General features: G+C 48.4%; 1 protein-coding gene across 1 annotated transcript in view; it reads right to left on the reverse strand.

The window, feature by feature from the left end:
* Nucleotides 1-18,436: 18,436 nt before the first annotated feature.
* METTL21A (methyltransferase 21A, HSPA lysine) overlaps nucleotides 18,437-27,016 on the reverse strand; it is a 48,148-nt gene continuing 39,568 nt past the window's right edge. The window contains exons 3-4 of the mRNA XM_088459099.1: nucleotides 24,645-24,756; nucleotides 18,437-19,288 (exon numbers count right to left, since the gene is read on the reverse strand). Coding sequence (XP_088315225.1) covers nucleotides 18,897-19,288; nucleotides 24,645-24,756 — 504 coding nt within the window. The 3' untranslated portion in view covers nucleotides 18,437-18,896. The remainder of the gene's footprint in view (nucleotides 19,289-24,644; nucleotides 24,757-27,016) is intronic.

Genomic DNA, 27,016 nt, shown 5'->3' on the forward strand with positions numbered 1-27,016 from the left:
GTAATATTGTGGAGTGGGCGTGGCCTCATCGTGAGGGGGTGTGGTATCACAGTAAGGGAGTGTGATCTCGAAAGACCACAGAATGTCAGCCACTGTGACTACTGAGGCCAGGGGTGGCTAACCTGTCAGTGGCAAAGCGCTGAAAAATATATGTAGCTAAACATAAGTCAGACAGCATGCGCGCGCTCAAAAAATGGGGTGTGGCCTAGTTATCACAAGCCCATGGCGAATTTCTGTGTGCATGCCTTTGGTGTGACATTTGCAGAAGTATGACCTTGCATCACACTTGTTTTTAGTGCGTTGGGAGCGAATCCAGCACATTGAAAATACAAGCCAGATCCACATATAATACACTGCAACAAACCACTTCCACATAATATATTGGAAAAGCCAGAGGCACATAAACTACGTTTTAAAACCACATCCACATCAAATACATTATTAAATCCAGAACCACATAAAACACATTGAAAAAACAAGATTCACATAATACACACTTCATTCCAGCCCCCTCCTTTGCCATTCCATCCCGACAGGTCTTAGGCTTCCCCCCCACTGGCTCTCAGGCAAAAGTGCCCATTATGTAGTTGTCCTCAGGCAAAAGTGCCCCCTGTAGTTGTCCCCATATGCAGTGCCCACAGTGGTAGTGCAACTTATGCAGAGCCCACAGTAGTGGTGCCCTTTATGCAGTGCACCCAGGAGTGGTGCCCCCTATGCCATGCCACCATTAGTAGTCCCCCATGTAATCATGCCCCCAATAGTAATGGTCCCTGCTGTAGTGTCCCCAGTTGTATTGCCCGAAATATTAATGCCCCCAATAGTAATGCTCCCTTTGTAGTAGTGCCCAAAGTAGTAAAGCCCCAAGTAGTAGTGCCCCTGGGCCCTGAGTAATGCCCCCAGTAGTGGCACCTTCTAAGCAGTGCCCCCCGAGTAATGTCCCCAGTAGTAGTGCCCTGGTGCCCCCAGTAGTGATGTCTCCCCTAGCAGAAGTGCCCCCAGAGTATTGTCCAGGCTGCCTGTACATAAAAAAAAAAAAAACACTAATACCTACCTTCAGCCCCGCTGCAGCGTCCGCTCCGCTCGGCTGCTCCTTTGCATTATGGGAAAGACGTCATGACGTCCTCCCATAGTGCACATTGGGGGAGCAGGAAGCCAGAGGCTCCGGCTGCTCTGCCGGGCGCCCGCTGGTAACTGAATCTCAGCGGGCGCCCGGCAGTTAACAGGCTGTTTCTGCTGGGCGGCGCGCCCCGTGCGATTTCACGGGTCGCCTGCCCCTAGATACGGCCCTGCCCATAGTGTCTAAGTGATTAGAACCACTGGGCTTCTCTTTGCAGAATCATGCATGATCTATTCCTGCCTCTGGCAGGCAGGTTTATGATCTATTATTTTGTAGAAGAGAGGTTATGTTTTGCTTCTAAAAAGTGCCTAGCAACAGGCTGGTGATTTTTCCAAGGCATTGAGTATTGCGCGTCTATGTAGAGCCATGCGCTCCTTGAAAATTTGGTCCTTACCGACATAATACTTACTGCAAGTACTTATATCAATATTTAATCTACACACTCAATTGTGAGTAAGGGAGGCTCTCTTACACTGGTTGGATGAAAACTTATGTAGCATGTTGTTGCGATCCGTTGCTTTTGAGAAAATAGTAATCAATTTGGAATCTATTTTAGAGATAGTTACATCTATGTAGTAACCCGATCCTCCTGTATGTCATAGGTAGAGCTTACCGGATGTCCTGCAAAGTTATGATTACCAAGTATCTTTCAACTGTTCTTGAGACCCTGACCATAATATTTGCACGTCGTCTATATATCTTAGATACACAAATTATTATACACATCCTGAGTAGCAAAGAAAATGAATCGAGCCCCTCTTATCAAAGGGCCGTATTACTATGTCTTCACATTAACTGAGATTATTCAAGGTCTGACGTTCCTCTCTGTTGAAATTGGAATGTATATTCGAGTGTTTCTTTAATTATGTACAGAATCCTACAAAAGTCTTGAAAAGCTTTTTTCTCTTTCATCCACTAGGGGACACTGGAGGTGCTTACGCTGGGGTATAGAGGCTTGGATAGCTGGAGCTGGCACTTTAACTAATCTAGAAGTGTGAAGCTCCTCCCCCTCTATTCCCCACCAGCCCTCAGTTTAGAAAATGTGCCCTTTGGAGCTGGTCACAATCTACTGTGCTCCAGCAATACATTTGATTTTTATTTTAATTAAGATTGATTTTTTTCTTTACATCTTTTACACTTTATTAGGTACCCTTCGCCACCTCTCTAAAAGTGGGGTTCGGGTACCCGGCGCCCTGACTAGTTAGAAGCAGGAAGGAGTGCACAGTGCTTATACTAAAAGCACTGACAGCTCCTTATCGCCACAGCGCATCTCTAACAAGGAGAAGTGTGTGCTGAAGCCAAGAGAGCCCTCTGGGGAGCGCAGTGACTATGTGGCTGCGCATTCCCTGCTGCTCCACTCCCCCAAGCTACCTCTTCCCAGGTACTTAGCGCTACAGCGCTGATAACTATTCAGCCCCTGCTGGTAACCGTGTGTTAGCGGCTGCAGCATAGCGGGGCTCACGCATCCCCCGCCTGCCGGGATCTTCACTGCGGCAGCGGTGCTCTGTATGCCGGCAGTATTACAGTGGGAGACCGCAAACACTGTCTCTGCTCACACACGCACTTTCTGTGGCTGCCCCCCTGCCGAGAACTTTGCTGCGGGGGGCGGAGGGGCACTGTCATGAGCTAGCAAGCCATTTTGGAGCCCTGGGGACTTGAAAGGGGGCTGAGCCTATATAGCGTGGGCTCTCTCACTAAGTACACGGCAGAGAGCTGTTATGAACAGCGTGTATGATGTTTTTACACTCAACCTGCACCTCTCCCTCATTGAAGGTAGTGTGCAGCTGTCAGAAAGTTGTCACCTGCTTCCATCACTACTACAGGATCCTATGCAAAAGGCTGTAGGTGATATACACTGGTGTGTGTATAGGAGCAGGGGATCTATTCTGCGGGTGGGGGAGTGGGTGAATCCTCTATTCCCCAACATCAGCCGTCTGTTCCTATATTAAATCCTGTCTAAATAGAGCCTGTGTGTGTGTGTGTATTTTCAATGACAAGCAAAAGTGGTTGTTTGTTCTAAATGTAACAACGAACAAGCTAAGCCTCCTGAACACGCCCGATCTCGTCTGATCTTGGAGTCAGGCCTGGTTAGTGCTTGGAGAGACTGCCTGGGAATACCAGGTGCTGAAGTCTTTACTCATTATGTGATGCTTGTTTAGTATAGTCCCTGCCGTGGCTATTACTGCAGTCACCCACTTCTCCATGGGCCGCTGACATGGTAGGTGTTAGGGCTTATTTACCGTCAGAGTTGGCTGAGGCTCGTAGGTCACAGCCTCCCTGGGTGGCAGGGCTAACCTAATTTCTAGAGTTTAGGTACCGCTGATACCTTATCCTCCACTTCCTATAAAATCATAAGCGTCTTCTGATGACTGTCCTCTTCTTAGAGGAGTCGGACGAGGAACTCCTCACACATGAAGATACGGTGGAAGGCTTTAAGACTTAGTATCCGCCACTACGGGAGTGAAACCTGCAATTCTGGCGGTTAAGCATCCTTAACCTACCTGAAGACATAGTTTCTGCAACCCAGGAGTTTGAATTATTTGAAACATCCTAAAAGGTCGTCTGTTTTGTTTCCGTTCTTGCAGTAACTTCACGGACAGCTTTCCGTTGCCTGGAAACAATCGGATAAGAGGTTCCAGATCCTACATCGTTTCCCATCCAGCTATCCATTTCCATCTCCCATGGTGGAAAAGTGGGAAACACCGCCTGCTGTTGATGCGTCTGTTTTTCGCCTTTACAAGAAAACGAACCAGTTCGGGCATTACGTTACTTAAGGACCCTTCTGATCGTAAGTTGGATACAACACTGCGATCTAATTTTACTGCAGCGGGAGTTCAACTTAGACCTACACTTGTTAGCTCCTGGGTTAACTAAGCTGTAACTTGCTGGGTGAACCAGTTGATTGCAAGCTTGGATTCAGTCACTTCCAGAGCTGAGTTACGTCTACTAGCAGAACACATCCGTGAATCTGCAGTTTACCGGGACGAGACTTCCAAGAATCAGTCAGATCAGTACTCGCATATCCACTTCTGCTATTATGCCGCAGAACTCTCTGGTTGTGGGTTTATAATTCACGGGAGCTATGCTTTTTAGCCCGGAATTGGACAGGCCACTGGGGGTAAGTCTTCTTTCCTCCATTCAACTGCTCTGGCTTCCAGGAGTACTTACATTGGACCCTCGATTCATTCTTTTCGTGCGCCCCATCCCTTTCGTGGTAGAGCCCGAGGTGCTGCCACGCAAGCAGGGGTGGCAGAGGTATAGGTCGCCACATTCAGTTGCACGTACCTCGCATGCAGACTTTTTATCACACTTGGAACAGACCACTTCAAATCTGTGGATTCGCAAAATGCTTTCTGTGGCGTATCGGACTTTGAAGTCCTTCCTCCTCATAGGTTCTTTTCTACGAGTATGCCAATTCCTACAGACAAGGCCACGGTTCTGCAGGTGGTTCTCCGGTCCCTACTGGAATCAGCAGTGCTAGTTCCGGTTCCAGTGCACCAACGACGTCTGGGATTTTCCTAACTTTTTTTTGTGGTGCCCAAACCGGATGGTTCAGTCTAGCCCATCCTAAATCTGAAGTCCATAAACCTGCACCTGAAGATGTGTCAGTTCAAAATGGAGTCACTTCAGCCTGTCATTGCGAGTTTGGAACTAGTGGAGTTCCTGATTTTCGTGGGTATAAAAGATACCCATCACCATGTTCACATTTTGGAACTGCATCAGGCCCTGCTTACGTTTTACAATCTTGCAAAATCACTAGCTGTTTCGGGCATCGCCGTTCAGGTTGTCATCGGCTCCCCGCATTTCAAGGCTCTTCTCTTGGAACAGGTTTTCCTGGCATACCAGACTCTGATATGACACGATTGGATATTCAATTTCTAGAAATCCAATCTCATTCCGTCCCAGAGACTCCAAGTTCAGGGGATGATCCTGCATACAGCATTGCAGAGGATTTTCCTTCTGGAGGACCAAGCCCGGGATATCCCGTTGTTGGTTCAGCTATTCCTCAGACCGAAGAGGGTGTCCATGCTTCTTTGTCTGTGTCCCTTGGGGAAGATGGTAGCTACTTTTGAGGCGCTACAATTCGGACTATTCCACTCCCGAGTATCCCAGCTCGATCTGATATCACAGGGATCAGGGTCACACATGCATCTATATTGACTGATCTGTTGGGCCCCAGGCCACCAGGGTGGTTCTACTCTGTTGGACACAATCCAACAATCCCTTGGCGGGCCGAAAATTTGGTGTGTGGGATAGTGACAACGGACTCCAGCCTCCAAGGAGGAGCAGTTTTCCTTGACTATCTCTTTCAGCTTCGTTTGTCCTCACTGGGACAATGGTGGCCCATAAATGTGTCGGACCTCAGAGCGATTTCCAATGCTCTGCTAGAAGCAGCAGAGTTTCTAAGGTCTCTTCCGAGATGAGTTCAGTCGGACAATGCGACGGCCATCGCTTACTTCAACAAAACTCAGATTCTCTGGTGGGCCCAGAATCAGCAGTAATCCTGTCAGCAGTGTTCCTCCCGGGAGTGGACAACTGGGAAGGAGATTACCTAAATCGGCAGGATAACCATCCAGAAGAATGGAAGCTTCGCCCTGTCGTGTTCCATGCACTAGTACGTCAATGGTGTTGTCCTCAGGTGGATCTCATGGCGTCTCGATTGAGTTATCAGCTCCCAGCATATGTGTCAAGAACTCGGGATCCTCAGGCAGAGGTAGTCGTCGTTCTAACAGTTCTGTGGACCTTAGACTTCGTTTTCCTGTTTCCTCCGATTCCACTAATTCCTTGTTTAAAAAAAAAAAAAAGAATATAAACAAGAGTTGGCCTCAGTCTTTCTCATGGCGCCAATCCGGCCTATGAGAAGTTGGTTCTTGGACCTTCAGTCGCTCCTGGCAGACTTCACATGACCTTTTCCTCTTCGCCCGGACCTTCGTCAAAAGGGTCCGTTCATCCACCCCACCTTAAAGCAGCTGCGTTTTAAGGGGGTGGCTTTCGAAACCAAAATCTTAAGAAGCAGAGGCTTCCCCGACACGTTTTTTTTTCCCACCATGCTTTGCACCAGGAAACTGGTTTTGGCGGTGCATTATCATCGCATTTGGCTTATCTGACATGGTGTTCCGGTTGGGGCCTTCCATCTAGGACTTTTCGGTTGTCCCGTTTTTTTTGCTCAGTCCGGATTAGATTCGGGCCTGCGTTTGGGATCTTTAAAGGTGCAGGCTTCTGCTCTTTCCATTTTCTTTCAATTTAAGTTGGCCATCATACCTGAGGTACAGACTTTTCTGCAGGGGGTTTTGCGAGTGCAGCCTCCTTTTGTACCACCTATAGCTCCCTGGGACCTACATTTTGGTATTTTTGTTTCTTCAGTCTTGTATGTTTGGAACTCTTCAAGAGGTGGATAGTAAGTTTATTTTGTCTTGGTAGGCGGTCCTCCTCCTAGCTTTGACTTTGGCTCAGTGCATCGGCATTGGGGGCTCTATAAGCCTCCTTACCTGGTGTTTCATGATAAGGGCGGAACTCAGGAAGGCATCCACTTTCCTTCCTAAGGTAGTGTCGGCTTTCCACATGACCCAACCTATTCTTGGTGGAGGACTCAGGTGTTTCTTCTACCCTGGTTGTGGTTCGAGCTCTTCGCCTTTGTTTTTCGGACGGCGTTCCTCCGCAAGTCTGAGTCGCTCTTGTCCTCTTGGATACTGTTCGAAGGGGTTGGCCAGCATCCAAACAGACGTCAGGCTTATGTCAGCACCAATCGTCAGCCTCTTCTGTCCATTTCGGCTCTTCCACACACTCTGTGGGTGCTTCGTGGATATCCAGTAGGGGTACCTACACTTCGAAGATTGGGCCGTGCAGTCACTTGGTCATCCGTTCACAAGTTTGTGAAGTATTACGGATTTGATACATGGCGGCTTCAGCATCAAGTTTTGGCCACCTTGTTCTGCAGGCTCCTCAGAGCGCTCCCGCCCATTGGGAAAACTTTGGGACGTCCCCAGCGTAAGCACTTCCAGTGTCCCCTAGTGGATGAAAGCGAAAATGGGATTTTGGTACTTACCGGTAAATCCTTTTCTCTGATTCCACAGGGGACACTGGACGCCCACCTCAGAGCTCTTAGCCTGCCAGTTCGTTTGTTCCATATGTTGTATGGTTTTGTTGTGTGATGTTCTCTTCATTTCTTCCTGTTGTTCTCCATCTCCTCATGGTCTTCATTTTCTAAACTGAGGGCTGGTGGGGAATAGAGGGGGAGGAGCTTCACACTTCTAACTTAGTTAAAGTGCCAGCTCCAGCTATCCATGCCTCTATACCCCAACGTAAGCACCTCCAGTGTCCCCTGTGGAATCAGAGTAAGTACCAAAATACCATTTTTATTGAAGGGTTGGTAGACACTGGATCAAAGGAGGATCCTGGCTGTAAATTTTTATGTGGCGTTTTCGATACGTCCTCATCTCCCTGTGAAGTAAATTTTTTAAAATGTTCTTTTAATTTCAAGGTACAATTTAGTTTAAAGTTTTCAAGTTGCCACATAAATGAGATGAATTTAGTTGTCAGGACAAATCTTAGCTTCCCCTATATAGATGTGCCCACATACATCTAGCCTCCTTGTGCGCTAAACAGCCCTTCTAGTTGTGCCATGCTGTGGTGTGACTCTGTAGCGCCGAACATCCCTCCATGCGACTTTTTACCTTCAAATGCGTCTTCTTCGCATAGTGATGCAAATAGTTGGCACAAGCAGCTTCTGCTGATTAAAGTGATATGCAGCGTGCCTATGTTCTGTGAGCGACGGCGGGTATAACTGCATGTGAAGCGCCACGTTACAGTGTACGGCTGAAACAATGTAACGTAGCGTTTCGCATGCAGATACACTCGCAGTTGCACATAGAACATAGGCATGCCGCATATCATTTTAATCAGCATGTGCTAATTAAGCTGCTTGGCATTTAGCTGCTTGTGCCAAATATTCGCATCGCTATGCGATAAAACGCATGTGAAGGTAAAAATTTGCACGAAGACGCTAGGCACTACAGAGTCACACTGACCTCCCGCGTTATGTGTGGTGCATGGAGGATAGATGTATGTGGACACATCTGTAGGATGGATTCATTATTGCAGGGAAGATGCATTCAGTCAGTCTCCACTGTCACTAAAGTTATTATATATTCTATTTATTTAAAAGCTGCATTCAAAAGCTGTTATGGAGAAAGTACGGAATAGTGAACATACAAAGAAATCCTCTCGCTCATGGACGGATTGAGATGGAGAACCAGCCCGGGAATGCTTCCCCCATTCCCTATCTGAATGGGGGAAGCAATAGCAAAAAGCCTACATAATATAGCAACAATTGGAGAACTCTGAGTACTGATCCTAACTGAATATACATAATATTTGTGTTAGCGCACTACTCTATATATCCTGTAAGATACATTAAGGACATTAGTTTAGCAAATCTTATCATTTGTCTTCAATGGATAATAGATGAAACAGACTTGATAACATGTAGGTAGGGTGCTCTTAGGAGCGTTACTGTTGCTTTCTGTGTATAATTGCCCACAGGCCCATATAGACAGTACTTCCAAATGAAGCAGATTTTACATGACTTCTACTCCAATATGGAATCTGTTCCAGCAGCTGCACACCCTCACCGTCTCCTCACCCCAAATCACACAGTTTCAGGAAGGCAAATGGCAAAGTGTAGGTACTCACACGGGTCGCCCCGTGGGATCCACAGTCGAAAACTGAGTACTACAGGAGATATCATCTGATATCTGCTGTGGTCTTCCTTTGAAACATCTAGGGCACAGGTTCTCAAACTCAGGGCCTGATTCAGAGCCGCTCATAAGCGGCCGCTCGTTCGCTCCGAGCGATGTTCGCACATCTGCGCATGCGCCAACCAGTCAGTGCGGTCGGAAATCATTAACTCGCAAAATAGCGAGTGCCTGCTAATTTGAATGACAGGATGAGGCGTTTGTGGGTGGTAACAGGGGAAGGTGCTTGAAAACGGGGAGTGGTGATCCGAACGCAGGCGTGCCAAACGGTCAAAACGGGCGTTTTAAGGGTGTGCATAATTAACAAAGCAGCGTCATCGACCACGTCACTTGGTTGTCTCTTAGCCTGAACTGTTCGCATGATTGCGGTAGGAAAATCCAACCACAAGCACTGCGAGCAGTTCAGACGCTTTTCGATGTACTCGATTAATCTAATAAATAGTGGAGATGACGTAGGATGCGAGCGGCCAGGGGGCGTCTTTACAAAATAGCGAGCGCATGTTTCGTTCGCTCGCTCAGACATAGAGGCGTCAACAGACCGCAAAGAGCGAGCGCTCAATTTAAATAGCCGGCCCCTTTTTCTGAACGAGCGAGCGCAAATAGCGTCCGGCTCTGAATCAGGCCCTCAGTCCCCAAACAGTGCATGTTTTCCAGATCTCACAGAATCACAAGTGAAATAATTAGCTCCACCTGTGGATCTCTTAAAATGTATCAGTGAGTAATTAATACACCTGTGGACCTGACAGGAGACCTACAAATAGTGAAGTGTGTGGAGTCCCGAGGACCGAGTTTGAGAACCACTGATCTCGGGGATATTCAATTTGAATTTTTCTGTATATATCTAGTGAGAGAAATGATACTATCGATTATTCACCATCAACTGTGCCCAAGTAAATTGCTATTTCCAAATGTAAACCAGAAAAAAAAAAAAAAAGCTGGTACTCTGGGTCTTGCAAAGATGAAGGGAGCGGGGCCACCGCTAGATTATCAAAGCTCCATGTCAGTCAATGGTAGTCCAACTTGTGCTTGTGGCAGAAGCTGCGGAGGGTGGTGGGTGGGCTTAGACACCTGCCACACCGCTCTCCCTGCAGCCCTCTCCTCCTTTCCTACAGCCAGTAAAAGACACTGAGTCTGTGCTGGCTGTCATATACAGGGGCAGCCTGGCACCAGGATAATATGAGATATGGTAAGACCTTACCTTTGTTATCTCTATTTCTACGAAGTCCATAGGGTTCCACAGGATACCTTGGGGTATAGGTGATGACGTCAGGCATCGGGCACCATAGAGTTAAAGCTTTCAGCCTCCCAGGATGCACTAGGGTCCCCCTCCTATACCCCGCCCCCGAGCCAAGGCATCTCAGTTACGTACCAAGCCATAGGCCGGAGGAGAAGGAAGAGAGAGAAAAAAGATCTGGATACACACAAGAATCACATTCTCACCAGAGGGAGACGGAAAAACCGGTGACCAGAGTAAAGCCCATCTGCAGTACAGGTGCGACAGGGCGGGAGTCCTGTGGAACCCTATGAACTTCGTAGAAATAGAGATAACAAAGGTAAGGTCTTACCATATCTCATATTTTCTACTTCAGGGTCCATAGGGTCAGGGCCGTTTCTAGGGGCAGGCGACCCGTGCAATCGCACGGGGCGCTCCGCCCTGACCCATAGGCGAAACTAAGGGGTGGTCTGGCGGTGCACCGGACCACTCATTAGCCAGGCTGCAGCACGTCTGGTAAGTAAAAGCCGGGAGGTCTAACATACTACTTGTTAGAACCTCCCGAGCCATGCCTCCCCTGCTGCATCTAAGTTTTACTCCTACCCCGGCCTCGCGCGATGTGATGACATCACAGTGCGCGCTCAGTCTTGGCTCTGCGCAGAGGAAAGGACGGGGCTGGGAGCTAGCAGGCGCAGCAATGCAGAAGGAGACGCCGTCGCTGAGAAACAAGCAGCAGCAGGAAGGAGGCAAGTGCGCTGGGCTGGTGGCTGCGGACACATGATAAGAGAAACAGGAGGGGTCTGGCTGATTGACAAATGGGGGGGAGGGTCTGGCTTATTGACAAATGGAGGGGGGAGGGTCTGGCTGGTTGAAAAATGGGGAGGGTCTGGCTGAATGACGGGGGGGTCTTGCTGATTGACAAATGGGGAGGGTCTGGCTAATTGACAATGGGGGGGAAGGTCTGGCTGATTGACAAATGGGGGGGAGGGTCTGGCTTATTGACAAATGGAGGGGGGAGGGTCTGGCTGGTTGAAAAATGGGGAGGGTCTGGCTGAATGACGGGGGGGTCTTGCTGATTGACAAATGGGGGGAAGGTCTGGCTGATTGACAAATGGGGGGAGGGTCTGGCTGGGCTAATTGACAATGGGGGGGGAAGGTCTGGCTGATTGACAAATGGGGGGAGGGTCTGGCTGATTGACAAAAAGGGGGAAGGTCTGGCTAAATGACACAGTGGGGGTCTGGCTGATTGACCAGCAGGGAAAGGTCTGGCTGATTGTCGAACGAGGTCTGTCTGATTGACACACGGGGTAGGCTGAGGGATACAAGAGGAGTTGAAGCTGAAAGACACGGGCAGGAGGCTGTAAAGGCTGGAGAGACGGGGCAGGAGGCTGTAAAGGCTGGAGAGACGGGGCAGGAGGCAGGAAGCTGGAGAGACGGGGCAGGAGGCTGTAAAGGCTGGAGAGATGGGGCATGAGGCTGTAAAGGCTGTAGAGACGGGGCATGAGGCTGTGAAGGCTGAAGAGACGGGGCAGGAGGCTGTAAAGGCTGGAGAGACGGGGCAGGAGGCAGGAAGCTGGAGAGACGGGGCAGGAGGCAGGAAGCTGTAAAGGATGGAGAGACGGAGCATGAGGCTGTAAAAAAGGAAGTTGGAGAGACCAACCCTCAAAAGTGACAAATTGGGGAAATATCACGGGGACACGCCCTCTCCTAGTTTGCCACACCCCCTTTCCAGGTGCACGCGGCTTCGCCGCACGCAGCAATCCCCTTTCCACACCTCAGTGGGCTGCACTTAAAATATGATTTCATTATTAGTAATGTCACTGATTACATGGCTCAGAGAAGTAAATATTATAATGGGAGGTGGGGGGGGCGCATTTTGAATTCTCGCACTGGGAGCCAGATTGGCTAGAAACTGCCCTTCATAGGGTATCCACAGGATACCTTGGGGATGTCCCAAAGCAGTATCCTTTAAGGGTGGGGATGCTCCTGTGCTGAAAGGAGAATCCGCCGCCCGAAGGAAGCATCCTGAGAGGCAAAGGTGTCAAACGCGTGATACCTCACAAAGGTATGGACCGAGGACCACGTCGCAGCCTTGCAGATCTTGACTGCAGAGGCACCACATCGAGCAGCCCACGAAGGACCCACAGACCTAGTGGAATGAGCCCTCACAGAGGAAGGAACCGGAAGGCCTTCATGAACTTCTGAAATGGCCATACGAATCCAGCCTGCCAAAGTCTGCTTTGAAGCAGGCCAACGCTTTTTACGGAAGCCATAGAGGACAAACAAGGCGTCCGACTTCCTAAACGAAGAAGTGCGGTCAACATAAATCCTCAAGGCCCGTACAACGTCCAAAGTGGCCTCACCCACTGAAAGATCAGGTGAGTTAAAAACCGGCACAACGATTTCCTCGTTGATGTGAAAACTTGAGACAACTTTAGGAAGGAAACCAGGACGAGTGCGCAGCACCACCCTGTTCCTATGAAAAATCAGAAAAGGGGGTCTACAGGAGAAAGCCCCTAAGTCAGAAACACGTCTGGCCGAAGCAATGGCCAGAAGGAAAATTGTTTTAGCTGTCAGCCATTTGAGGTCCACTGAGCCCAGTGGTTCAAACGGCGGTCCCTGGAGAGCCCTCAGGACCACAGCTAAATCCCAAGGCGCCACCGGTGGAACAAAAGGTGGCTGAATTCTGAGAACACCTTGCATAAAGGTGCGCACATCAGGGATTGCAGCAATCCTACGATGGAACCAGACGGACAGGGCAGACACCTGCACCTTCAGAGACGCAAGGCGAAGCCCATGGTCCAGTCCCGCCTGCAGGAAGGCTAACACTCTAGACAGACGGAACTCCCGAAGGGCATAACCTCTCGGTCGACACCACTGGAAGAACGTTTGCCACACTCGATGGTATATCCTTGCAGAGGATGGTTTCCGAGCCCGTAGCATTGTTTGCACTACAGAGCTGGAAAACCCCCTGGACCTTAACATGGCCGTCTCAACAGCCACGCCGTCAAAGACAGCCGAGTCAGGTCCGGGTGAAGACAAGGACCCTGTGACAGGAGGTCCGGTCGTAACGGCAACCGCAGAGGAATGTCCACGGACAGTCCCTGGAGGTCTGAGAACCAGTGCCTCTGGGGCCACGCGGGAGCTATCAAGAGGAGCGTCCCTCCTTCCTGTTTGAATTTCCGGATTACCCGTGGAAGAAGGGAAACCAGAGGAAACAGATAAGCAAACCGGAACGTCCACTGGACGGACAGAGCATCCACCAGAGACGCCTTTTCGTCTCTTGTGTGAGACCCGTACACCGGCAACTTGTTGTTGTGCCGTGACGCCATGAGGTCGATCTCTGGAAGACCCCACCTGTCCACCAGAAGTTGAAAGACGTCCTGGTGCAGAGACCATTCCCCCGGATGAACGTCCTGGCGACTGAGAAAGTCCGCCTCCCACTTTAGGACTCCCGGGATGAAGACTGCTGATATGGCCGGACGATTGTGCTCCGCCCAAACCAGGATCCGGGACACCTCCACGAGAGCTGCCCGACTTCAGGTTCCTCCTTGCCGATTTATGTAGGCCACGGTGATAGCATTGTCCGACTGGACCTGCACTGGGTGACCTTGGAGAACCCGATGTGCCTGCTGGAGAGCATTGAAAACCGCTCGGTTCCAAGATGTTTATTGGAAGCTCTGTTTCCGCCTGAGTCCACCTGCCCTGGAACAAGCGTGGACCCGTGACTGCTCCCCAGCCCCGAAGACTGGCGTCCGTTGTCAACAGGACCCAATTCGCCACCCAGAATGGACGACCCTTGTTGAGATGGGTCGTCTGCAACCACCAGGTTAGAGACAGGCGAACCTCCGGAGTGAGCACCATTGTCTGTGATTTTAGAGTCTGAGGCAGTCCATTCCATTTGGACAGGATCAACTGCTGCAGAGGTCTGGAGTGAAACTGGGCATATTCCACCATGTCGAATACTGAGACCATGGAGCCCAGTAACCTCATCGCCGAGTGTAGAGACACACGGCGACTCTGCAGACAACTGCGCACCCTCGACTGCAGGTCCGAGATCTTTTCCCCCCATCACAAAGATCCTTTGCTGTCCGGAGTCCAATAAGGCTCCGAGGTGCAGAATCCTCTGGGATGGGATCAGGGTGGACTTCTGCCAGATTATCAACCAGCCGTGCCATTGCAGTACCGCAATGGTCAGGTCCAAATGACGTAGAAGGAGCTCTGGAGATCCTGCCACCAACAGAAGGTCGTCCAAGTACGGTAACAGAGAAGCCGCCATAACTGCCATCACCTTGGTGAATACACGTGGTGCTGTCGCCAGCCCAAAAGGTAACGCCCGGAACTGAAAGTGGTCGTTGCGGATTGCAAACCTGAGAAACTGTTGATGGCGTAAAAGAATAGGGACATGCAGGTAAGCGTCCTGTATGTCCAACGACACCATGGTTCCAGCGCCAGAATGATGGACCGTAGGGTCTCCATCCGAAACCTCGGCACCCACAAAGACTTGTTGAGTGCTTTGAGGTTGAGGATCGGACGATACGACCCATTGGGTTTCTGCACCAAAAACAGATTGGAATAGAAACCCTGGCCCCTCTGGGAGAATGGAAGAGGCACTATAACTCCAGCCTGGAGCATAGTGTGCAAGACTTTCCGCAGTTCCACTGCTTTGTTCCGGTCTGATGGAAGACCCGTGGTGAAGAATCAGGACGGGGCCTGTGCCGAAAGGAGAGGGCATACCCGTGAGAAACCACCTCGTGAACCCAAGTGTCTGTCGTGGTAACCGACCAACACTGGGCGAACTGCAGCAGACGGCCTCCCACTTTGGGATCCCCCAAAGGGAGGCCCGGACCGTCAGGCCGCAGGCTTGTCATCCGGCTTAGGGGCCGGACGTCTGGTACTCCAGGCCTGTTTCCGGGGCTTGGCCGATTTTTTGGGGCCAGCCTGTCTGGGAAAGGACTGAGGACCTCATTTAGAGCCTGTCGCACAGAGCGTGCGGTCGGTCTGAATGAGGGGAGGACGTCTTGAATTTTCAAGACGTCCTCCTTTGCGGTGGTAAGGCTGTGGGCATCGGGGCTTACGACGAGACCTAGGGTAGGGTCTCCCTTGTCGTAGACCCCGGAGAGCTTCTGGCTCTGTCTGAGCCGGAAGCTCTCCACTGACATCACTAGTGATGTCAGTGGGGCCGCCATGGGAACGCCCCCGTTTGGGCTGCCACCCCCCCGGCCCGCCTTCCAAACGGGGCGAGCTGTCAATCAACATCGACAGCTCGCCCCCTTTGGATCGAGACCCGCTACGACAGGCGCTGTCGGTCGTAGCGGGTCTCACGCATGCGCATGCCGGCGCCGTCGTGCGCGTGCTCTGTGGGGGGCCATCGACCCGGTCCAAGCGCATCGGCGCTAACGACCGGGTCTGAATGACCCCCTGAGTCTTAGGCCTACCCTGGGCCCTGTCAGGCCGAAAGGACGACCTACCAGAACTGGAAGGGACGGCAGCAGACGGAAGACATGCCGATTTGGCTGCCGCCAGTGTGGCTACGATTTTGTCCAGACCAAATAGGACTTCTCCATTAAACGGCAAAGCTTCCAAGCCCTTCTTGGAATCAGCGTCCGTCTTCCAAGATCGCAACCATAAGGTGTGTCGAGCAGCTTCCGCAGCCGAAGAAATCCGAGACACCAGGGTACTGACATCCAAGGCCGCTTCATTGATATAAGTGGCCGAATCCCGGATATTGCCTATCAACTCGGTCTGTTCAGCCGAACAGTCGGAATTGAGAGAGGCCTCCAAAGTATCAGCCCAGCGCTCCATAGCTCTGGCTATCCAACAAATGGCCATAGCCGGCCTAGCTGTCCCCCGCAAGGGAATAAACGGACTTTAGGCAGATCTCTACCTTACGGTCCGTAGCATCCTTCAAGGAAGACATGGAGGGCATGGGCAACGTAGCACTACGGACCAGGCGTGTCACATGAGAATCCACTTGTGGAGGTGACTCCAACTTAGAAAAATAATTATCCGCAAATGGATAAGCCACCGCCAAGCGCCTCTGAGGCTGATACCGTTTGCCAGGCTGTTTCCATGCCTCCTCTAAATGGTCCACTAACTGACCCGAAAGAGGAAACACTGTGGCGTCACCCTTAATATCCTTAAAAAAGGCATATTTAGACTTGGACCCCGGAGGATCTTCATCCTCAATCACTAAAACTTTGCAAACTGCCCGAATAAGTCCAGGAATATACACCTTGGACCTAGCGTCTGCCTCCTTAGTACGGAGAGGTTCCTGGTCCGAAAGATCCAGAATCTCCCCATTATCAGACGTCACGTCGTCATCCTCATAAGGAGCAGACAGAGACGCCACCGGCCGCTTATGTGGCCGCAACACAGACTCCCCTTGTAACACGTCTGACAAGTCCTGTACAGAACTGGTCAGCGAATTAACCCACGCAGGCTCCTGAGAGACTTGGGGAGGGGTATTAGGGAGACTGTGGGGTACCATCAATTGTCTCGGGAAAACCTGCATGGGTGACAACACCACTGACTGCTGTGACAATCCCATCTGTGAAAGCGCAGGCTGCGGAGCTAACTGGCCCACCAGGGTTGTAAATGCTTTGGCGAAACAAGCCCAGGGCGGCTCCTGTACCGGGGCCGTGACAGTAATTGGCCGCGCCAATAAATAACACTGCCGACATAGCCCCTCTGCGCTACCCTCCGCTATTGTTACCTTACATGTAGTACACCGAAGCTTGAGAGGAAAGTCACTTTCAGACATGATGGTAAGTATGTGACCCCTCTCACTGATAATTGTTAGTATAGTGGGAGAACCACCCTGCAAGCACCGCACCACAAGGGCTTTAGCAGAAAAAGATCAGGGACAGTGAAAAAGCTGACAGTAGAAAATGAAAGTACAGGCAGCAGACGCTAGCACAGTCACATACAATGCAAAGAAAATTAATTCCTGCACTATCAGGCGCGCTCCCCTGGCATGCATTTAACCCCTGGGACGCCGCAGCGCTGCCGCTCAGCCGCGGTCCTGCTGTCCCAGGGGGGTAGTGGAAGCGCAGGTTAGTACCTGGCTCCACGCTGCAGCCAGTCCCCAGGGAGCCCCCTGCCTGGGGACTGTGGACCATGTTCAGCAGGGTCCCAGCGGGGGGCCCCGCTGCTTACCTTGCTGTTCCCCCTTAGATCCGGCCATGGTCCCAAAACATCTGGGGTCACCGCTAGCTGTGACCCCAGACGCTTACCAGCATCCCCGGATCGGTACCGGCGTTCTGGTACCGGCGGGGGTGTAGGGAAGACAGCATGGACGTCAGCACTGACTGTCCATGCTGTACTTACAGATGTGCAGCCACAGCTGCATTGTAGAAAGCTTCAGGGGCTCTTCTAAGCCCCCCTCTAACAGGTGCATCCGACTCCGGCCAGGCACCAAACTAAACTGAGATGCCTTGGCTCGGGGGCGGGGTATAGGAGGGGGACCCTAGTGCATCCTGGGAGGCTGAAAGCTTTAACTCTATGGTGCCCGATGCCTGACGTCATCACCTATACCCCAAGGTATCCTGTGGATACCCTATGGACCCTGAAGTAGAAATAGTAATAGCGGCCGCCGGCCAGTCCCCCCACCCGGCCCAGAGAGGGCGGAGCACATCTGAGGCGGCCCAGCGGGATCTGTCCCAATATCCCAGTGGCCCAATCCGCCCCTACTCTCGCCATAGGCTCCTGATGAAAGAGAACAGTTCTGCTTTACATTACGCTCCCTTCTAGTCTGACAGTTTGCGGCTCGGCGCTGGTGAAACTGTTGCACGATTCGTGTTACTATAACAATTCTTGTTAAAAATCGGGGTCTATAATATATTCATGTTTAATAGAAGCTCTTTCCCCCCGTTACTGACATTTGCTTTAGCTCAGAAATAATTGATATAAATGCTATGTGCGGAAATTCATCTTTTTTTTTTTTTTTTAACACACATTAAGTCACAAATCTATTTTTACAAATATGCATTTAGAATAGTGGAGGGTTTATTCCATTACCTGTAGCGTAGTGTGGTGTCTCTTCAACCGGTTATTGTAATTTTTTGATTTGTACCGAAATTAGTAAAAAGCTATTACATACATGAAATCCGTCATACAACTGTAGAAAAGTGTGACCCCCTTTGTGATATAGATTATCTCTCTCTGACGATCATTATATATATTTCATTAAATGGGTAGTAGAACACTGAATACTATTTTGATAGGAACAGGTATAATTTGTTATAGGATCTTGTCAGTGTTTATATATCACATGTAGAGCTGTCCCAGTGTAAACAGGTGAAAAACGAGATGGAACAAATTTGAACGTCACAATTTTACTTTTGTCTTTGAAAATGTATTTATTTTTTGTATAAAATCCTTTATATGTTTGCGTTTAGACCAATATTGCTCACAGCTTGTGCCACAGCAGAAAGTGTACCGTAATAATACAGTATAAAGTCGGACCCAAAAGAGTAAACAGTTAGGAGTACAATTCAATTAGCAGCGGATAACTGCCAGCAACTCGCAATCACGGTATGCCGAACGCTGCTAGCACCTCTATAGGCTGCAAGCCGATATTCCGTGACGCTGCTGCAAATCCTTCTGGCGACACGGTAATTTATTCAGCCTATCGGGGCCAATGTGGTTCCAGTTTGGCAAAAGTGCAGATCTTTTTTTTTGCCGCAGGATTTAAGGCTGTGTTTTTCAAAGGCAAAACAAGGCTGGTTCCTGCTGCAAAATGAGAAGTCCTACAAGAGATCTGGTAATACCGCGTGCGCCAAAGCCGGAACGAAAATGATAAAACATTATTTTAAAGCTCTTTTCCTTGCTCTTTCTTCTGAGCTTTGTATATGTGCACATCAACACCGCTGTCATAATGGACCTGGACCACAGTAAACTGTTTCCTCATCATGTCCAAGAAGTCGCTGTCGCGCTGGTATCGGAGCCTGCACGCCAACAAGATAACCGAGCGCTCCGAACTCAGGTGCAGAATAGTCTCTAAGAGGTGGTGGAATGTTTCCTCTAGATAAATGATATCTGCTCCGACGATCACATCGTACGGGGAGAAGTCGGCGAGTCCTGTGCCCCAGGTCAGTGGTTTTACAGACATTTTGTGGCGAAGTTCGTCGGGAAGATTTTCTTCAACATTTGTTTGGAGAAATTCCATCGCTAGCTCGCGGTCTGTGACTGTAACATCGGCACCTGGGGAAGGGGGGGGGGGGGATAATATCAATGTTACTGAAGATGCTCTGTAGTATTTTTCATCCCACCCATGGACATGCCAGTCGAGGCAGCCATCTTGGTCACACTACTAAGGTTACAATCTATGCGGTGATGTCATCTCTTTGCCACTTTATACTTCCAGGTCTAATCGGCTCTGATTGACCAGATCTGACACCTCATATCACCTTCTAGTTAAAAACAATGAAAAAGACTTGTGGCCGATTCGTAATGTAAAGATCCCCAAAGAAGGTTCAAAAACTTAAGATTTGCCAGGAGCTTTCCCAGCAAGGGGGACAGAGTATTACTGAAATCTGTTGTGAGTTGTAAAGAAGGTCTCAGCACTTTATCCCGGTCACGGACGGAAATCACAGAATACTTTTTTTATGGGAGGAGATTCCAATTGGAATCCTCCCCCCTGTTATGCTGCAAATGTCCCAGGTGTACTTACCCGACATCAGACTAATGCTGCGTACACACGTAAAGATTATCTGTCCAACCAGCCAGCTAGGTGATTGGTTGGAATGAAAATCTGGTAACGTATGGGAGTAACTGATGATCAGCAATTTGCTCCTAAATGCCAGAAAACAGAGGAAAATGTTCATCAGACAAGTTTGTTAAATGTTTGATCTAAACAATTTGTTCAAACAACAGTTTTTGTCCATTTTCCGGCGTTTGGGAGCAAATTGCTGATTGTCATTTATTCCCATATCTTACCAGATTTTCATTCCAGCCAATCAACTAGTTGGATGGTTGGATAGAAAATCTTTACGTGTGTACCCAGCTTACGGCCCGTATTCAATTAGCCGCGAAAAGCCGTGCCGCAATGTTTTTGCCGCCTTCACGTGTTTTTAGGCAATACTTTTTTCCATGCACGCTCCCGTTTCTCTCCGTATTCAATTCCAAAAGACTAGAAAAGGCGAAACTGGCGAAAAATCCGTAAGATTTGGGGGAAATCAGTCTGTACCCCAGAAAAATCTGCACTAACATTAGAAATCAATACAGAAGTCTCCTAATAGCCCTAATAAATGTGTTTTGTGTTCTTAAAGTGTCAGAATTGGCTCTTATATGCAGAAGTGCTGGTAAATGACAGAAATGAATTTATTTTGGGAAACATAAGCACCGAGGTAAAATTTGGGGTACATGTAAATGGGTACTAGCATATTTTGATATCTCTAAAGTGAAGATTTAAAAAAAAAAAAATCTTAAAAATACACCGGCTGCAGCCTCGTGCAATCCCAAAGACACCTGTCACATCCATATAGCCCCCCAAAGTACCAGGCCCCCCACTTTTTATGTATTTTCCAACACTTTTTAAATTTTCGCCATGTCATTTTTGGGGTCTTCTCAAATTTTTTTTCGTTTTTTGGACTGATTAGTCATTAGGGGGGGGTGTCCGAAGGGTTCTGGACCAAATCCCCACATTTGCACCCCAAAATACAGATTTTGCACTTCCAATTCGCCTGCCTGTACATAGAGAGAACTTTTCGCCTGTTTTTTTTTTTTACGCATAGGCGAAAACTCCTGGAATTGAATACGGAGATAAGTTGAAAACAGGCGAAAAGTCCAAATCGGTGAAAACTTTTCTCCAAACAGCACTAATTGTATATGGCGGGTATCCAACTAGATGCAATATTTTCCCTATTTTCCCAATATTTTCATTCTTTCAGCCATTGCGCGAAAACAACTTTCAGTTGTGATGTTTTCGCGGTATCCAATTGCAAGCAAGTTTCTGGAAAAATCTCCCAAATATACACCAATTGTGCGAATGGGAACTTATCACTTTCCTGCCGTTACTATTTAAGAGTTACTGGGACATAGTCCGGGCACCATTTTGACCAGTGTGCAGCTTGGAGAGACTGGTGGAGCAGCATTTGGATTGAGGAAAGCAGAGACAGCAGAGAGGAGAGCAGCGGAGATGGAGAAAAAAATTACATGTTCAGAATTACTATTACATAGAGAGACCAAAAATATGTTGATAGACAAGATTCCTGAAACTAGATTGTACTTTTCACCACGACACCAAAAAAGCCAGCCCAAACCCGCGGAAAATCTCACTGTAATTGGATAGCTTTTACGCGAAAAGTCAGTGATTTACTATGGAGAATAGTTTTCTCCCGAAAAGGGAAATTGGAGAAAAAATTCTCTCGTTTTCATGGAAATCATGTAATAGGATAGGGAGAAACGTTATCTCACGAAAATTGTACCACGTCACCGCAGGTTAACGAGAGAAAACGGGTTATCGCATCTAATTGGATTCCCCCCTAAGCGGTGATATACGCTCCACCGAGTTTGGTTACACCATTATGGCAGAGTGAATGCAATATATATATATATATATATATATATATATACATATATATATATTGTGACACAGTCAGATTAGGAGGTCCCTCTCCTGGGTAGAGGACTCCTTCCTTACACACACACAGCAGCCGGGAAACAGTACACCAGTCTGGATGCAAGTACAAGCTGGTCGGCCCCAGTCTTTATTGTACAATGTCAGAAATAACACAAAGAAAACATAAACATAAATCCTAGCCCTGTCACTAACTTCACAGGTAGTTCCCTCACTACCAGAACCTGGCAGGGCCTAATGCCCTCACCAGCAACAAAAGCACAGCACAACACTCACAGTTAGGTATCCAAGTGTCTCTGAGCAAACTCCCTGCCTGCTCTCCCAGGTGAGACACTCAGCCTTATCCAAACTAGGCTTATATTGGCCACTCTCAGGTGGAAACCCTAACAAGCCTGTTACCAGGCTGCGAGAACCAAAACCTGGAGTGGCCGTGGGTGGAGCCCTCCCTCTCCTCTCACCCACAACCCCCAGGTCCCAAACCGGCTTTTCAAAAAGCCGAAACTCAAGCCTGCTACACTGCAGACTTTCTCCTGGGGATTTTAAACACATAGGATAGGAATCTGGGATAAATGTCCCTGTCACAGACCACTTTACCAGTGATCCTATCACAATATATATATATATATATATAATGGGTGGTAGAGGCAATACAATGAATCCGGATTAATACTAACTCAATAAACATTAATTAAAGGTTGGTGCTCTGAAAGTTTTTAGTTGGGAATCTCACAGCTGAAATGGTCGGTGTAATAATGGAATTAGGCAAACGGAAGACCATTGGGTAAATAGCATCTATAACTGTAAGAGGGCCGCGGGTCACCTCCATCATCAACTAAAGGAGGTTTAAATTTCTAAAAATAAATATTCTGCAACTGAGCTTGCACTGTCCGGGTGGGCAGAGGCATTAATGTACCCGGCTGGCATGATTCAGGTTCAAGATCAGAAATGTTAAAGAAAAATCATCCAGTCATGAAGAAGAAGAAGGAAGGAATAATGATAAACCCAGTGGGGACCTGTGGTAGACTTATCTGCAGTGACCATCTCAGGAAGAAGGAAGGAATAATGATATAGCCAGTGGGGACCTGTGTTAGACTTATCTGCAGTGACCATCTCAGGAAGAAGAAGGAAGGAATAATGATATAGCCAGTGGGGACCTGTGGTACACTTATCTGCAGTGACCATCTCAGGCAGAAGAAGAAGAAGAAGGAAGGAATAATGATATAGCCAGTGGGGACCTGTGGTAGACTTATCTGCAGTGACCATCTCAGGAAGAAGAAGGAGGAGGAGGAATGGCAGGTGGATTTTTTAGGTTGTAGGCATCTGAACCTTGGTAGACAACATTTAAATTGCAGCTAAACGTGTGGAGAAACCAAGCGGGAATATTGTACACATTCCCGGCATCTGTAACTTATTCTAGTAGCTGGTTCATTAACACTTCAGCCAATCGCTCCATTCCCACCAATATTGGTGGTACCAAGGATTGTCCCCACGTTCCCTTTTACACATCATCGTAATGGAATTTCTATTATCTAAAAAATATGCAATATCATATCTGGTGCCTACAAGTCCCGAGGAGTAACTCGCCCACCAAGCTAAATTCCTATCATAGGTGAGTAGTCAGCTTTGAAGTAGCATTTATCAAGTACAGTCTATAAAATAACAGGTAGGAGCCGATTGGTTGCTATTGGCAACTTCACGCTTTTCACTGCTTGATACATAAACCCTTATGGGCCGGATTCAATTAACCGCGAAAAGCTTTCACTTGTGCAAATCATTTGCACAAAAATGCATTTCGTGCAATTCAATAAATGTAGTTTTCGCACGTGTGAATTCTCCATAGGGAAATATCGGCAAACTGTTTTCACCATCTCAAAGCAGGTGAAAAAAATATGCAAAGCCCCTATTTTGGGCTAAAAATGTGGGGACGGTTCAGAACCCTTTGAACACCCCCCTCCCTAATGATCAATTAGGCAAAAATAATTTTGTAATTAACTTAATTTGGCCAATAATTACCTAAATTTTGGGGTGAAAAATGAAAAGTAGTAGCAGACATTAACTTTTCACATCTAATTGAATTCCCCTCTTACAGGGGTATTCAATATGAAACGTAAACTTCGCCGTCTATGCGTGTTGAAGTTTTCGCCGCACATCGGAGCTTTTGCCGTCGAAAAAGTATCGCACGCGCCCCCGATTATACCCGTCCGTCAATATGAAATCGTCGAAAACTGCACCCGGCGACTGTGAAATCAGCGAAAACTTTGCTGATTTTTGGAGAAATGACCCTAACACCCCCAAAAAGATGCTCTGACATGGGGGATCACTCTGGATACCCCCCATTAGCCCTGCTGAAGGTTTTTGGGGTCTTTAAACGGGCTCGATAGCTGCTATTTTGGGGATTTGGGAAGGTGGTGAAGAATAGTATTTAGAAGGTTTTTTTGCAGAAAATAAGTAGTCCCAGCAAATTTTGGGTCCTTGAAAATGGGGGTGAGCATATTTAAAAGTTGCTAAAGTGAAGTTTTAAAAAATGTGAAAAATCCACCTGCCGCAAACACCTGCAATGAAAATAACACCTGTGGCATACTGGGGGACCCCCCTAGATTGTAGTTCGCTAGTTTTTAACTTTGTACCCCCCAATTTTTTTTTTACCCCCAAAATGAAAGTGCTTTTTTGGGGGTCTTCTGAGGTATGTTTTAAAAATTTTTTTAACACAGTTTACTTTTGGGGGACTGTCTGAAGGTTGCAGGGTGGTTTCCAAAATGTTGCACCCCAAAACCCCAATTCTGCACTTTTTTTCGCCACCCATTCCTTGGTGATACTTTTTCGCAGGGTCGAATGCAATATACTTTTCGCACCGGCGAAAAGTTTTCAAATTGCATACGGTGTAAAAGTGGCGAAAATGACGTCATCCGAGCGAAAACCTCGCAGAAACTGCGTTTTCGCTCCATATTGAATACCCGTTAGTGTTGTTCTAAGACTTACCTAGCAATGCAGCCACAATTCCCACTAATCCGGTCCCTGCACCCAGTTCTATCACAGAACGCCCCTGTAGATCGATTCCTCCAGCTTCCAGGTACATGCAGAGAACAACCGCCTGTAGCAGAGAAATAGGTGTATGGGTAACTCACAAACGACTTGCAATATTCACAGGACAGCAGATAAGTAAATAGATTTATCTCACTTTGTTGCAGTAACTGAACTGCTAATTATGTACTTCCAGTTCTCTACAGCTAGCCAGTAATGTATCCAAAGTTTTATACATGAATGATTGCTATGGTTATGAATCACGCACTCCTGGGGGCAAGTATGACCTCTCTGCCAACTGGGTGCAAGTATGACCTCTCTGCCAACTGAAGGGATTTTTCTTCTACATGTTAAAAGATATATCAGTAAAAATAGCAATGTCACATTTTGCAGTTACATGAAGACGTTCTGAATCCCTACTTCACTGGTGTTTGGATGCAGAGTTGTAGAGAGATCTATATTCAAGCAGATCAGTGCCTGGTGCCAGTGGAATATTTCATGTAATGGGGGTTTTATGCTCAAGTTACGCTACACGTGCCACTGAGAAGTGCATACACACTTGCCGATGCCAGAAGCGACGTCGGGCCATGCTGCATTCGGCAGCATGGCCCTCACTATCGATGTTGCCCCTGCATGCAGGTCCGACGGTCGATGTCACTGACGACGCGTGGGAGCATCGTCAGCGACATAGCAGTTACACACTTGCCGTTGTGCCTGATATGCCGCTCTGATCTGCCGGATCAGGCGACATATAGCTTAGTGTGTACTCGGCTTAACTCCTCTCCAGTTCTAACATTGCCAAGCCCCAAAGGATACATGGGGCAACAGATATTCCCAACAAGCAATAAACTGAACAATGAGCACAATGATAGAGTGCGGCGTCTCCACATGGATTATCCATCATGCTATCTGGGGGACAGCGCTACGCTCATATCTAGCTAAATGGTCCATCCAAAGCTTGTATCTTTGGTGACTGACAGAGATAGCTTCTCGGTGGAGGCATCATGCCAAGCCAATCAGGAGGGACCCTCTGATATAGTAGAAAGAGTAGAGATATCTTCTGGAAATGGCTGACCAAAACCAGAGTAAGTATCCAGAAAAGATGACCTCATTCATCTGACTGTAGTCTGCTTTGATGCTGGACAACCTCTCGGCGGTGCTTCGTAGAGAACCGGCAGGGCGTCAGTCCTCCAAACACCATAAGATTTAAACCCACCCTGACCACATAGAATTTCACAGCAGATAAGAACCTCTTGGCCAATAACATTCAGGAGAACCTAGTGTTCCCAACCACTTGAAGATCCTGATCCATTTAAAAAAGGAATTACATCTCCTGATATAGATGGAAGATGGTCTGAACTAGGGGTGAGCGGGTTCGGATTTCTGAAATCCGAACCCCCCCGAGCCCCCCCGATCCGAGTCCGATCCGAGTCAGGCTCGACTTTTCCCGCCTGACTCGGATCTGAAATCGAGGCAAAACGTCATCATCCCGCCTTCCGAGTCTCGCGGGTTTTGGATCCTATATAAGGTACCCGCGTCGGCGCCATTTTCTCACTCGGCTGTGGACAGTGAAGAGGGAGGGTGGGAGTTAGGGCTGTGTAGTGTAGTGTAGTGTAGTGCTGCTGTTGTCCACTACTTCAAAGTCCATAGGGGCTGGCTGTGTTGTGCTGTGCTGCTGTTGTTAATAGGGGCTGTGTCCACTACTTCAAAGTCCATAGGGGCTGGCTGGACTGTGTTGTGCAGTGAGTTCTCCATAGGGGCTGTGTCCACTCCAAAGTCCTGTGCAGTGTCCCAGTCCTAAAGGGGTGCTGTAGTGTTGTCCAGGGGGTGCTCTGTCCATCAGGGGTGCTCCCCCAAAGTGCTAAAAAAATAATATATTTTCTGTGTTTGTGAATTGTGTGCGCAGTAGCCGCACGTGCATCAACAAAGTAGTGCCAAGCGTGCGCCTGTGTCATAAGTAAAGGGCCGGCTGGCTTGACCGTTAAGGGTGCTGTAACCCCCGAAAGTACACTCCAGTCCAAACCAAAAAAAAATATATTTTCTGTGTTTGTGAATTGTGTGCGCAGTAGCCGCATGTGCATCAACAAAGTAGTGCCAAGCGTGCGCCTGTGTCATAAGTAAAGGGCCGGCTGGCTTGACCGTTAAAGGGTGCTGTAACCCCCAAAGTACACTCCAGTCCAAACCAAAAAAAAAATTATTTTCTGTGTTTGTGAATTGTGTGCGCAGTAGCCGCACGTGCATCAACAAAGTAGTGCCAAGCGTGCGCCTGTGTCATAAGTAAAGGGCCGGCTGGCTAGACCGTTAAAGGGTGCTGTAACCCCCGAAAGTAC

This window comes from Taudactylus pleione, unplaced genomic scaffold, assembly GCF_031769625.1.
Source record: "Taudactylus pleione unplaced genomic scaffold, aTauple2 ptg000896l, whole genome shotgun sequence".
Taxonomy (NCBI): Eukaryota; Metazoa; Chordata; class Amphibia; order Anura; family Myobatrachidae; genus Taudactylus; species Taudactylus pleione.